This window comes from Crinia signifera, chromosome 4 (assembly GCF_055691185.1).
Source record: "Crinia signifera chromosome 4, ASM5569118v1, whole genome shotgun sequence".
Lineage (NCBI taxonomy): Eukaryota > Metazoa > Chordata > Amphibia > Anura > Myobatrachidae > Crinia > Crinia signifera.
Genome location: NC_139220.1, coordinates 265716629 through 265731878, shown reverse-complemented (window position 1 = coordinate 265731878; position 15250 = coordinate 265716629). Strand labels below are relative to the sequence as shown.

Genomic DNA, 15250 nt, shown 5'->3' with positions numbered 1-15250 from the left:
TTGTCTGCATACAGTATATCAAGCCTTCCATTTTAATTGGCTAAAACATTGGCGTGAGAGACTCACCTTAACCAGCAATTGGACAATATGGCATCCCCCCCTCCCCCAGTGTATTGCAGGCTCCACTTTCTAATCCATCTTTCAACTATCATCTGCCTGTATATAGATGGGGAACAAACCTCTCATATGAAGCACCGCAGAACTGCTATGTTAAACTTTTATATTGTATAGACATATTTTATAACAAAATTAACTTTTTTTTTTTAAATTAAATACATCATAGGGATTTAAGGCAGTCATACATTCATGATTAATAGACAATTACAGTCACATTATAATAATAATATATTGTGAACAGTCACAAAAATCAGCTTTTACTGAGAGTATGATTCTGAGCTTTCAGCACCATGGCCAGAGCATCAACATTGAAAACCTTTTAACGCTTATAATAGCACTGTCCATGGTGCTGAAGAAATTCACTACTGTATACGCTCAGCAGTATTATTGAAATGTATGCACTAGATTACAGCAGGATGTCTGTGTTTTTTGCAGGAGGTCCCCTTTTCCCGCGTCTGGTGCAGTAACCAGCAGCCACTGCACTGTGCCTTTTCTTTGGAGCGATATACGCCGGCCACAACTCAGTTGTCCTGCAAAATCTGTGTCAGGCAGGTGAAAGGCCACGAGCTGATTCTTCAGGTCCAAACATCAATTCTGGAGGTAAGTTGGTAACATTAGTTCAAGTTCCCTATTTTGCATAACCTTAATCGGAGGGTACATATAACCCTCAGTCCTGTATAAACTTAACGGGATCTGAAAAGGAAATATGTTACATAAGATAAATACAAATGCAAACTATGACACTTTGTGACGACCGACTAGAAATTCAGCATAGTAACACAACAACACTTTTGTACAGACAAAAGTTAGCATTTACTAAAGACAGGCAATGATGACCATTATGGACACTGGGGCCAATTCTGGATCACAAGAAAAGATCCGTATTCGGCTCCTGTCCCGATGGTCGCGTTTTGCCAAGTAGTTCGCAGAAGGGAGGGAGGGACAAGGTGTGGGGATGGGAACGCCCAGCGTTTTATGTGCATCCCCATGAAAATGTTCGGCATTCCCCTAGGTACGCGGTGGGCTGATGTCTGACCATTGAACGATTTCTCCTGCAGTGGCGGCATGTGAGGGGATGTATCTTCAGAACACATTCCCTCTCATGACTGCGAGGGAAAACGGCGGTGGAGTGGCCATTTTCGGCGGGGCAGTGGGCTCTCTGAGTCACGGTAAGGTGCGATCTTCACAGCTTACAGAGTCAATCTGAATCAGGCCCTCTATTTGCTTGGAAACTGGGTGTGGTATTTTAATAGTAGTACTCTAAGGGCCTGGTTAAAAAATGCATGCAAATGCCATTACAGCTGTGGATTTGTATATAGCAGAAATATTCCAATATCACAGCCATTGGATTTGCAGAAAGATGCCCACTGTAAGTGTCTATGAACTGGAGTTTACATATAAAGACAAAACCAGTGGACACACATCGGTCAAACATTGACCTTCTGTATAACCGTTATGTCGCTGGAAGTAAGAACCCTGAAACATTGGAAATGCAAAAGTTGCAAAATATGACATGCCCCTGAAATGGTCACAACATATCTCTTGTGTGAGGCAAAACTCCCCTGTTGTCAAACACAACTCATTCCCTTACTGCCAACAACTTGCACCTGCTATTCCCATTGCAGCACATGTGCAGTGGTAGAGAAAAATCACTCTACTGAACAACATTAACATTGAGTCCATCTCTGAACTAGGCCCTCAGTTAATTGTTGCTCATCAGATGAGCCACTCCTAGCCTGTAGACCAGGGAACTGTGGGCTGTTGGAGTTTCTTTCTGGGCTTCCATTATTGGTGAAGTAGGAACCTACTGTAGCACATGGCATGTAATACACTTTGCCTATGGTGTTCTGAACACATCGACCAATAGTATTAGAACATGTGAATGTACAGAGAGAATGTAAACTATAATAACAAAAGTTACATTTTACATGAATGATATTTGTCGGTGGATACTCTCTATAGCAGGGGTGTCCAAACTTTTTGCGACGAGGGCCAGATTTGGTGAAGTGTAAATGTGTGGGGGCCGACCATTCAGCCTGACATTCTTTGAATCATTAATCACATCAGAATGGTCCCCCACTCTGCCCCCATTCACTCTATGTCCCCCAGCCTGCCCCTCTTTCACTGTATGTCTCCCATTCACTGTATGGGGGAAAGAGTGAATGGGTGCAGAGTGGGGAAAAGCCTGCCCCCCTTCTCTTAATGTCCATGAGTGCCTCCATTCATTGTATGTCCCTAAGCCTGACCCTCCTTCACTGTATGACTCCCATTCACTGTATGACCCCCATTCTCTGTATGGTTCCCAGCCCATTGTGTGAGCCAGAGGAAGGAGAGGCAAAGCAGGCACTGCATGGACAGGAGATGCTTGGACTCCCGCTGCTGCCCTCCTCCGCTCTGCATGTTACGGGAGCAAGCTTCCCCCTTGCTGCCCCCCTCCCCAAACACTGCTGTCACTGTGATTGAGGAGTAGGGTGATATACGATTGCAGATGCATGGGTAGGACACCAAACACATCTGACTGCAGCAGACAGCAAGGTAAGGGCGCACTCGCCGGGGCCCCACCTTTAGTGTTCTGTGCATCCAGTGGCGGAACTTGTGAGTGGTGGGCCGAGGTGCAAAAGTACAATTTGGGCCCCACAACAGTGGGTGACAGAGGTACAAGCTGCTGGTCTAGGCAGTAGTGGGCCCCTTAGTCCTCAGGGGCCCCGGTGCAATGCACCTGCTGCACCAATGGTAGTTCCGCCTCTGTGTGCATCCCACATCTGATGCTCTGCCCGCTTCCAGCTGGAGGCTGCGGGCCACTTCAAATGACAGCACGGGCTGCAATTGGCCCCCGGGCCTGACTTTGGACATGCCTGCTCTATAGGATAAACTATACAATACATTAGTCCAGTGAGTGCCCCAAATTGGGAATACTGGTTCTTCTTTCTTCTACTGTACAGAGGAGTAAGGTTGTACAGTATAAGCCAAAAGTACACAATACTGTAAACGAACGTACAGTATAAGTAACTCTGTTTATTTGGCTTATATCCTGCTTTACATTGTTTATAACTGGAACTGAAAGCATTTTGCATGGTATCTTATCATGCCTGCAGTGTATCTGTTCATGCATTGCGCACCCTTTATTATTTTTATTTGTTAGCAGTTTCTTATATAGCGCATACATATTCCACAGCGCTTTACAGAGAATATTTGAACATTTACATCAGTCCCTGCCCTAGTGGAGCTTACAATCCATATTCCCTACAACATGTACGCGCATACACAGACATTCTAGGGTTAATTTGTTGGGAGCCAATTAGCCTACCAGTATTTTTTGGATTGTGGGAGGAAACTGGAGTACTTGGAGGAAACCCACGCAAGCACGGGGAGAATACACAAACTCTGCACAGTTAGAGCCATGGTGGGAATTGAACCCATGACCTTAGTGCAGTGAAACAGTAATGCTAACCATTACACCATACGTACTGTATTATAAATAAAAGATAATAATACTAATATTAATAATCAAAAACATAGCAAATGAAAAGTTAGACTCTGCATATTTGTTATTTAAAAAACAAAATAACTTACAAATATATAATTATCACATTAAAAATGACCTCTTCTATGGCTGATTGCAGGATTGCCCGTTTCAAATTTCGCACCACTTTTGACTAAAAATGATCAATAGACCACACAATAATCTCTACGCTAATAATAATAATAATATGCAACAGTAACTTTACAATGAGCAGAGCGATAAGGACTGAGAATCGGAGGAGAATGGAGTTCAGCCACTGAGTCCTGCTGCTGCCTGGCAGTGCCACTACCAAGTCAATCATGTGAATCCTGGGATTAAGCATTCAATCCCAAAAATGGTAGAGTAGCCTCCCTACTTATGACATTAATATATACAGTAATCCTTATGTGTTGTATAATGAGCATAAAAAGAAAATCTCCCTATATTCATTGAAATACAGAAAATTGGCCCAGGGAATATGCTTAGAAATAAATATATAAATAAAAGTTTTCTATTAAACATGTAACTGCCCAAATATTTTTAGAATAACAGCAAAACCATTGAACTGAATGTATGTCTAGTCAAGGTCATACAGTACCATTACTGACTTTGAATGGGAACAATCTCCTGCCCTCTGGCTACCACTCTGAAGGGGAAATGTACTAAGATGGGAGTTCTATTACACATAAGATGTTGCTATGGGCAACCAATCAGATACTATCTATTATCTTCTAAAAGGTGCTCAATAAATAAGACATAGATTTGTTGTCCATAGCAACATCCCAAGTGAAATAGAACTCCAGTCTTAGGGGTGTATTCAATGCGGCCGGCGAGGGGATTAAACGTTGGGGATCACCGAAAACAAGCGATCCTCGCTGTTTCACCCCTGCGCCGGGCTCTCACCCTTTTCAACGCAGCAGGGAGCCCACTGAATTTAGCCACGAGACTCGCTGTTTTAGCAGCCCCATGCGCGTTTCCCCTTTGCTCCAAAAACACTAGCGAGGGGGGAAACGGTGCATGCATGGTGGGCAGTTGAATACTGACCGTGCGAGCTGTGACAGCGAGTAGGCAGCACTGCTCGCTGTCACAGCGCGCAGAAAGCATTGAATACACCCCTTAGTAAATTTCCCCCTAACCATCGTTACTATAATCTGCCACGGATTCCTACGCATCATACATTTCAATGTACGTAAAGGAAAAATCCTATAAAATGTGAATTACACATATTACACGGATCTGTGATTCCATATTATATGCCATAAGACACATGCAAAGCCGGTTTTCTGCCTGGCTGCAAGCATTTACTCCGGTCTGCAAAACATTAGCAGAATATATATCAGCATGTAAAAAAAAAACCTGAAAATGAAAAAACAGGTAGCATTCAGAATTGTAAGGGAAAGCGAATCTGTAATTTTAACTTCACCAAAATTCATATTCATCAAAGTGGCATTTAAAGCACAAGCCAGATAGAAGGCGAGAGATGGAGATGGCACCTGAAATTGATGTGAGCTGTCTCCAGTCAAGATATCAGCATTATTAACTGTCATTTTCTTTCACATTAGAGCAAAGTCCCATCTGCCAGTTACATCCCAGGACTCGGAACACTGGTACATGTGGAGTGCGACTGCTACCTAGAGACTATTTTATATCCCAATATGAATAGACTCTGCAGAGGATTAATAATACAGATAAATGCAATATATGACACAGGTCTTTGTCATGCGGTGATGAATTGCAATGGCTCCAGATACAATGTTACCTCTTGTTAGCAGAGACCCACTCCCACATCAGTCATACATGTTTCATTTATCAAGTGATGTTCCAGTAATAATTCAGCCTATCAGACATACCTAGCTGGGTTATTTTATATGTACATTTCCTTATCTCTAAAGTGTCTCTTCTAATGGCAAAATACTTCATATGTTTTCCTATTACTGTCAGCATTTGTATTGCATTGCTATACCATACCGGAGACCAAAATAGTGTCCCCAGACTTTTTTTTTTTTTTTTTTGGGGGGGGGGGGGGGGGGGATTTACTAAGATAGGAGTCTTATTTCACATGAGATGTTGCTATAGGCAACTAATCAGAATTGACTTATTTATTTAGCACCATCTAAAAGATAATTGACAAGATCTGATTGCCCATAGCCACATCCCGTTTGAAAGAGAAATCCCATCTTATTAAATAAACTCCTAGGCATCTGCCTTAGTATCCTATTTTTTTATGTAAATACCACACTTTAAAATTACAAATATAAAATGATATTGAGTAATGTGTTAATGGAAGGATGTCATATCCTTTGTACAGTAAATCCGGTTACAAGTAGTCATTTTTGGTGGTGGTAAGGGTTATAGGTGCGATCTTGTGTCATTGCTCTCTCCAAACAGCACAGAACCCCTCTCAAGGGGCAGATTTAGGTGCATGGGAGCCCTAGGCACAACAATTAAGGCATGCTCCCCCACTAACTCAGATTTTTTTACATTTATTTTTAATTCTGTACTAATTATTACTGTTTACAGGGACAATATGTGCATGGCCAATTAACTTGCACTTCATTCACATATTTGTACAGTACAGAAAGATTGCTGCTACTTTTCTGGCTGAAAGTACCAACACAAGCATTCACATGCTGCCACCATACAAGTACCTCCCAGAGGAACATGCCTCATGCTCACCACTGCCCTCTGCCCTCACAGCACAGCACCCATCACACAGTCCAGCACCTCTTACTGCACAACACACGTTTATCTCCACTTTATCTAACCTTTGTCTTTTCACCAGGCGTAATACATCTGGTTCCAATTTATTAACCTCTCCTACTTTATAAATGGCTACCTGACACTCCCAACTCTGTTTCCAGTGGAGCTGAGCTTGTCATGACGCATATTATGCAGCAGGGGGAGTAGAATCTAATTCATTTTTAAGAGCGCAGACTATGGTAGAACCTTATAACAGAGGTTGACAAGAATACAGAACAGTACAGGAAGTGACAGCGGGCATACCTGCTGGACAGTTATAATGAGATAATCAGACGAGTATTTTGTTGCTTTTTAACATTGATCACCTGGGAGAAGTTTAAGTGTACGTGGAGTATTCCAGTGACCTGATCAAACAACTATGGGGGTTGTTCTAGTTCACTCCTTCTGGCAAATTCCTTCTTAGATGAACAAAACCTTGTGCACTGCAGGTGGGGTAGATGTAACTTGTGCAGAGAGAGTTAGATTTGGGTGGGGTTTTACTTCAAAGTGAGATCTATATTGCAGTGTAAAAATAAAGAAGCCAGTATTTACCCTGCACAGAAACAAAATAACTCACCCAAATCTAATTCTCTCTGCACATTTTGGGGGACATTTACCAAAATGGATTCGTAGAAAAAAGGTGTATTCGTAGGCAGAAATACACCTTTTTTTTACGAATTTGTATTTTCGGGATTTACAATCCCGAAAAAACAACAATTCCTATTCCTAAAGATGGAACATTCGTATTTGTATTTACAAATACGAATGTCTACACCATCGATAGGATACGACAGGAATCACCATTCAAAAGAATGGTGGTTCCTGATGTACTAAGCAGCCGTACTGATAATACGGCTGCTAAGTGGTGTAAAACACCCACGCAAATACGACAGGAAAATACACCTTGCTTTTCCTGTCATATTTGCTTTAAGCCTGCACGGATCAGTCAGATTCGTGCAGGCTTTAGTGTAAAAAAATAGAAAAATTAAATAATAATAAAAAAAAAACGGCGTGGGGTCCCCCCCCCCACAGCTATAACCAGCACCAGGCTGAAGGAGCCGGGGCCGGTAATTAAAAATCAGGGAACCCGACAAATAGGGGTTCCCTTATTTTTAACAACCAGCCCCAGGCTCCAGGTCTGGGGCTGGTTCCCAAAATACGGGGGACAAAATGACTAGGGGTTCCCCGTATTTTAAGAACCAGCCCCAGGCACAACCAGCCAGCAGGGTAATGTCACAGCCGGGGTACACTTATTATATAAGGTCCCGCGGCCAAAACATTAACCCTACCGACCAGTCAGCCTGGCCAGGGGTCCTGGGGGAGTGGGAACCCCCCCCCCCAATGAAGGGGTCCCCCCCCTCCAGGACTTACCTGACCACGCTGAAGCCTGGTGCTGTCCCCGATGCCCCTGGGCGGTGGGCATTGGGCTGATAGCGGTGTAAAAAAAAGATTAAACTATTGTCTAATACTGGGGCACTATGAGTCCCAGCAAGCCTCCCCCGCAAGCTGGGACTTGGAGAACCAAAAGTCCCAGCCTGTGGGGCATTAAAGGGCCCGCTGGGTCTTGTAGTGCAACAGTATTAAAAATAGTACAATAAAACACACTGACACATACTTAAAATAAAACTTTAATACATACAAAGCCCACACATACTAATACTTACCTATCTTCTTTCCATAGGTAGCCCTGGTCCTGTGTCGTCTTCTGGTCCTGTGTCGGCGGTCTTCTGGATCCATGTTGACGTCCTTCTTCAAGTTGACGTCGCTGTCGGCGATGGTGTCCGGAGTCCGACGAAATCCATGTGGAAGCTGTGGAAGGAAACCATACTCACCTGTCCCGGGGCGACGTAGTCCAGGTAAGGGTCTTGGCAAAAAAAACAAACCGACACCCGAAACCAGCCGGACAGCAGGAGCCGCACGGTGTTTGTGTATATTGTGCGGCTCCGCCTCCCGAATGCCGCTATTGGCCGCCTTGCGGCCTAGCGGCCAATCGGGAGCCGCTAGGCCGCAAGGCGGCCAATAGCGGCATTCGGGAGGCGGAGCCGCACAATGTACACAAACACCGTGCGGCTCCTGCTGTCCGGCTGGTTTCGGGTGTCGGTTTGTTTTTTTGCCAAGACCCTTACCTGTACTACGTCGCCCCGGGACAGGTGAGTATGGTTTCCTTCCACAGCTTCCACATGGATTCTGTCGGACTCCGGACGCCATCGCCGACAGCGACGTCGACTTGAAGAAGGACGTCGACATGGATCCAGAAGACCGCCGACACAGGACCAGAAGACGACACAGGACCAGGGCTACCTATGGAAAGAAGATAGGTAAGTATGTGTGGGCTTTGTATGTATTAAAGTTTTATTTTAAGTATGTGTCAGTGTGTTTTATTGTACTATTTTTAATACTGTGGCACTACAAGACCCAGCAGGCCCTTTAATGCCCCGCAGGCTGGGACTTGTGGTTCTCCAAGTCCCAGCTTGCGGGGGAGGCTTGCTGGGACTCATAGTGCCCCAGTATTAGGCAATAGTTTAATCTTTTTTTTACACCGCTATCAGCCCGATGCCCACCGCCCAGGGGCATCAGGGAAAGCACCAGGCTTCAGCCTGGTCAGGTAAGTCCTGGAGGGGGGGGGGACCCCTTCATTGGGGGGGGGTCCCCACTCCCCCAGGACCCCTGGCCAGGCTGACTGGTCGGTAGGGTTAATGTTTTGGCCGCGGGACCTTATATAATAAGTGTCCCCCGGCTGTGACATTACCCTGCTGGCTGGTTGTGCCTGGGGCTGGTTCTTAAAATACGGGGGACCCCTAGTCATTTTGTCCCCCGTATTTTGGGAACCAGCCCCGGACCTGGAGCCTGGGGCTGGTCGTTAAAAATCGGGGAACCCCTATTTGTCGGGTTCCCTGATTTTTAATTACCGGCCCCGGCTCCTTCAGCCTGGTGCTGGTTATAGCTGTGGGGGGGACCCCACGCCGTTTTTGTTTTTATTTATTTAATTTTTCTATTTTTTTACACACTGCAGCCTGCACGGATCTGACTGATCCGTGCAGACTGCCTGTACGAATTCGTATTAGCGGCCGTATATATGTGCCCCTAATACGAATCATTACACCATCGGAGGGTTACAAAGCAGTCGTATCTGACTGCTTTGTAATTTCCCCTCCGGAACACGACTTTGCATACGACTAAAACAGTCGTATGCAGCCGTAGGGGAAATACCAATACGAAAAACTAGGTTTTTCATATTGGTAAATTTCCCCCTTTACATCTGCCCCCCTGCAGTGCACATGGTTTTTGTTCATCTAAGAAGGAATTTGCCAGAAGGAGTAAACTAGAATAACCCCATATGTGAGAATCAACCGTTAGCTGGCAATACTTTTACAATAATTTGATTATTACTAGTGCAATATACTACACTGGCTTTACAGGAATATATAATACTTTTATTACTACAAGGGGAATAAGCAACACTTGTCTCATTATTTACAGATTGATTAAAATGAAAGTAGCCTTTATGTGCAATTATGTTGGAAGTAACTAGGTAACAATCATGTATGTGCATAACTCCCAACATTTGATCCCTGCGAGAAGGGACAGTGCGTGCCCGCAAATGTATGGGGTGTGACCTAATGAAAAGGGGCGTAGTCTGTAATTGCTGTGCTGCCACGAGGCCACACCCCCATTTTGCCACTGTGGGGGCATGTTCAGCAACTTCATGAGCTGCTGGCAATGCCCCTAGCCCCTCTGGCTGCAGGAATAGACTCTGTGCTCATGCACACAGCATCCATTCAAGGATGATAGACGGAAACTCCCAACTGCCCCTCCCACTGCGGGACACTGCCAGCCCCAGGAGGGATGTGGGAACATCCCCAAAAAAGTGACTTTCCCGTGATAAGCGGGACACTTGGGAGGTATATACGGTATGTGCAGAAAAGAATCCTGAAATCAGCAATGGAATAACTCCACGTGCGCTATTCCGTCAGTGTCCTGTACCGTTGGCTGGATAATATGAAGATATTGCATTCTATGAGAGAAAGCAAGTACAGGTTTTACAAAGTAATACAGTATGTGTCTTTTAGCTTTCTTAGTCATTAATACTATCCCTTTAAAATAGGTCGTAAAAGTTTGTCTTCTTCTGGGGAATAGTGTGTTTTTCTTTGCCCTGAGGCACATTGCAGAGCAGCATCCTTATGTCCTGTTCTTGCAAAAACATTGGCAGGCCTAGCATGTTTCTGAGACATAGCTAGATGTATTTTTCTAAGTGGGATCCTGAAGGTAAAAACTCCATCCTTCATTTCAAACAGATTTGTTAATGCCGAATGCCTGATTTCATGTCTCAGGAGGTGATGGGGAAGCAGGGGGTAGCATTCTTCTGCCAAAGAGAACAGCTTGCTTGCTTTACAGTTCCCTAGGGTATTCAGAGTGTTTTATCTTAGATGTGCAGATTACAAACCTACCATTTCCCTGCAGATTTTATTTAAACTGATACAGCACGTGACGCACCTTCGCCGCTTCTGTGCCAGCTGTTACAGTTACAAGTTCACATCTCTTTGTCACCTGATGTGGTTCTTAAAAAAAAGAAAAATCACCTTGGGCTTGGTGTTCAGTAAAGTCCAAATTCAACATGATGAACTGATGTTATTTTTCTGTGAGTGGAGCAATCATATACCTTTGTTTTTGGAGAGATTAATCAGTGGAGTTCATCTACAGTATACGCTCAGTACTGTAATCTGCTTGTGACACACAACAATGACACCTTTTAAGAGATGGATCTCATTTTGACTCACAAATGTCTTTAAAAATGTGGTTAAGGAGTCACATCTTCACACCTGCTGTAGAGGCAAGTTTCTGAGTTGACAGTTGCATTTTACAATGGATGTGCGTACACACATGTTTATACACTAGTTAAGATTATTTCAATAGAGCCAATGCAAAATTCAGTTGCAAAAATGGAAACTTACAGGTGAATTTTTATTTGTCGGCAAAAGTCACAATGTTACATTTCATTTTCAATTTGATAAAGAGATTTACAGTTTGGATTTGGATCTGAAATCACCTGAATTTTGGGGAATCTGTGTCAAACCGAGTACTAGATCGAATCATTTTAGGGTATCTGAGTCAAAACTAAAGCCTAATTGAAAATTGGATTGCCTGTAAGTCCCTCCCTCACAGCAGAGTGTGGTCATTCACTAGAAATAAAAGTTTTTGATTATCATAATACTGTAGGAACAAACAAAGGTAATAATGACACAATTTTAGCTATTTTTATTCATTTTTAGAAAAACAATACCAAAACTGAATCCGAACCAAAACACTTGAGCGTGGTTTTGCCAAAAGCAAAAAACAAAACAAAAGGGACAGCGCACATCTCTAGCATTAACTCTAATCAAAGCCGTTGAGAGCTCTGAGTCCCGCAGTTGCTGAGTCTACCTGCTGCTGAGCCTTCCCATCGGCTCAGCCTCAAACGGGTTCACAGGTGCTCCTTACTTGCGGTGCACGGGTGACATCATGACATCACCCGCATACTGCATCTCTGGGAACCCTGAAGCCTCTGTTCTCTTAGAGGCTTCAGCAGCTATTTGCATCATACTTGATCTACCGGCGAGAACTCCACAATCAATGGGTAGATTGTGATCAACCTTTTTACCCAGCCTTGCTGTAGATGATCTAAACCAGACACTTACATGAGCAATATAGGAAGCACCTGAGAACAATATTTAATTTTGCTCGTTTTAACACATTGGCACCCGAACTCCCCACCTTCCCATTCGTGGGCTGAAATCATCCCAAATCACAAATAATTGCTCAGAGCCCTATGGGGCAGTAAGCACTTTTGTGTGAGTTTGTGCAGCCGTAAAGTGAGCCCGCTGCTGTGATGACTTGCACCTGCGCGATAATTGTGTATATTTGAATGACCGCATAGACTATTGTTTGCTTAGTTTATTGTGGTACATACACTTTAAACAGTTGCAAACATAGGGGGGTATTCAATCACCTGCGACCATCTCCCGACGGGGGAGATGGCTGTCGGGCCCTATTCAATGCTGTCTTCCTCGACAGCATTGAGCAGGGGATCTCTCAGTATGAGCCCGACTTCAAACGCAGTCGGGCTCGTTCTGCCGAGAACGGCCGGGAATTGCCAAGCTCCCAGCCGCAGCTCGATGATTCCCTGCCACTTCTCGTGGCCACGCCCCTTTCTTGCCCTGCAGCAGGTGGGACATTGAATCCCGCCTGCGATTTCTCGGTCGAGCTGACCGAAAACGGGACAGGGTCACGGCTGTCGAGCCAGCTCGACAGCCGTGACCCCACATTGAATACCCCCATAATGTCCACAGGTGTTGTCATTTTATTTAAAGGTGTTGAAAGTCTCTTATGCCTACTTGTCTTACATGTACGTTATGGTTGCCCTGAGTTTTTTTTTACTGGCTTCACTAATTTGCATCTCTTGCACTGAGTTTTTTTTTTACTGGCTTCACTAATTTGCATCTCTTGCACATCTTCATGTAGAACGAGCGAGAGACCATAGCTTTCTTTGCACCGGAGGACAGCAATTTCCTGGCACACAGTGGTCCAAAAGCCTTCAAGATCCCACACTCCATCAGGCAAAGGATATGTGCAACGTTCGACACGCCTAGCTCCAAAGGAAAGGACTGGCAGCTGTTAGCACAGAAGCTTTCTATTAACAGGTGAGAAATAGATTATTGCTCCACTCCAAACATATTTGATGTAGTGTATCCAAAAAAGGCTTGTGATCATGCTACATAAGGCTATCCACATGGCATTGGGATTTGAATGTGATATATCCTCTGGTTCTGCACTTTAGAAGCACTGGAACACCCTCAGATCCCATCCCTTACCCTAAAACCCCTGTTCAATGATGCAGGCACTTTTTGGACAAAATAGCTCTATAACATACTGTACTACTTTCTCAGTCTGAGATGCGGTTAGCACCCAGGCATATATGATGACAGCAGTCAGACTATGTATAACAGCATCATGACTTTGCCGGCAGAAGGCCAGCTCGGGAATCCAGACATGCAGTGTAGGGCGGGGGCTGCCTGTGGGTAATAGCGCTTGTGGGTAATAAAAATGTGTGAGGGAAGGCGGGCGCCTGTGTGAGCGTGGCACTCGCAAGCCTGCAATATTCGCAAACTTGCGGGTCAATATGAATAAGGGCCTATGTACAGTATGCTAGTCATCAGTACAAGGTTAAGGGGGGTATTCAATCACCCGCAGCCATCTCCCGACGGGAGAGATGGCTGCGGGGCCCTATTCAATGCTGTCGGGGAAGACAGCATTAAATAGGGAATCTCGCAGTACGAGCCCGACTTCACATGCACTCAGGCTCGTGCTGCCAAGAACGGCCGGGAAGTGACAAACTCCCTGCCGCAGCTCACCTCTTCTGGGCCACAACGCGGCCACGCCCTCTTCTCGACCCGCTGCAGGCGGGACATTGAATCCCGTCTGTGATTTCTCGGTCAAGCAGACCGAGAACTGGACAGGAAAGCTGCTAGGAAAGCGCTAGGAATGCAACTTAAAATAACAATCTGTGCTTGCTAAACCATTTTATTCAGCAAATTTAATTGAATAAGCCCTAGACAAATACAGTTAGAATATTCCTGTCTTGGTGCGTTTAAACCATTGCCAATGTGATTAAATAGAACATTTCTATTTTGTGCAAGGCCCCACAGTAGGGTTACTAAGACTGACCCTACACCTCATCACCTCATCATGGCGAAAATTTACTAAGATAGAAGTTCTAATGCACATGGGATGTTGCTATGGGCAACCAACTACAATCTACTTCTTATTTATTTATCAGCAACTTGTAGAAGATAATTGATAGTATCTGATTGCTTGGCCATAGCAACATCCCATCTCGTCCACTGTCTGTCAATTATCTTTCCCCTGCCCGGTTCTGTATGTAGATGTGTACAGCAGACTTTGCAAGACACATTCATTGCGCTTTGTAAACTGGGATAAAGAGGTCTTCCCAGCATAAGAATAATTACACCCTGACGTCAAGGCTCCTACACATAGATATGCATGGCCAGAGGGAATATCTGCCCATAAGAACTTACAATCTAATTTTGAATGCCATTTTGTTTTTTTATAGTCCAGGATTTGAGTATATTGAAATCATAAGACATTATATATATATATATATATATATATATATATTCATGTCCTGAGGCCCATCTTGATGAAGGCAATAGTAATGGTTTCAGCTTTATTACTAAGCTTTCCTATGGGGGATTCTAATGAACACATCCTGTTGCTGGAAAAAAAAATGTGATTTATTCTGCCTTCCAGCTTTAGAATACATACATAAAAGAGTTCTTTCATATAGGCAAATATATGGATCATTCCTGATGATGGATAAGGTGTAATCCTGGCTTCTAGCACAGTACTTCCCTGGGAGCCTGGACTAGGTGAAAGTTTCTGACATCTAGTTCTAGGCATAGAGGGTAATTGTTAGCTTAGGGGTATGACGGTATGTTATATTCTACAGTATATAAACTATATATAAACCTTGTTGCTTTATTATTATTATTATTATTATTATTAATAATAATAATTAAAAGCCGTTTACTTTGAGCTGTGGACATTTTGACTTTCACTTTTGTGCTGTGACAGTTTTTAGCCCACCCCACCCAGAGTCCCTATCTGCTCCTACCTCCAATCTCTGTCTTCACAGCTCCCTCCCTTCAAATCCAGCAAGTTTGAAACAGATCAGTGTCCCTGCAAAAAAAAATGATTTCACTTTATGTTATGACATCTTTAAGCAAACAAAGGAGTAACTTGGCCAGTGGTGAGGGAGCCACACCAACTGGCAGAAAAATGCTGCCAAACATCACCGGACAGTTTTCACTGTCACTGTGAAGCCACCATCATCCAGTA

The 15250-nt window shown here is 44.1% G+C and overlaps 1 protein-coding gene across 2 annotated transcripts in view; it reads left to right on the top strand.

Moving 5' to 3' along the window:
- The window catches only part of UNC5D (unc-5 netrin receptor D), a 525831-nt gene that overhangs the window by 500921 nt on the left and 9660 nt on the right, over nucleotides 1–15250 (top strand). For both annotated transcript variants that reach the window (XM_083184486.1, XM_083184487.1), the window contains 2 exons: nucleotides 553–717; nucleotides 12857–13035. In XM_083184486.1, the coding sequence (XP_083040612.1) occupies nucleotides 553–717; nucleotides 12857–13035 (344 nt within the window). The remainder of the gene's footprint in view (nucleotides 1–552; nucleotides 718–12856; nucleotides 13036–15250) is intronic.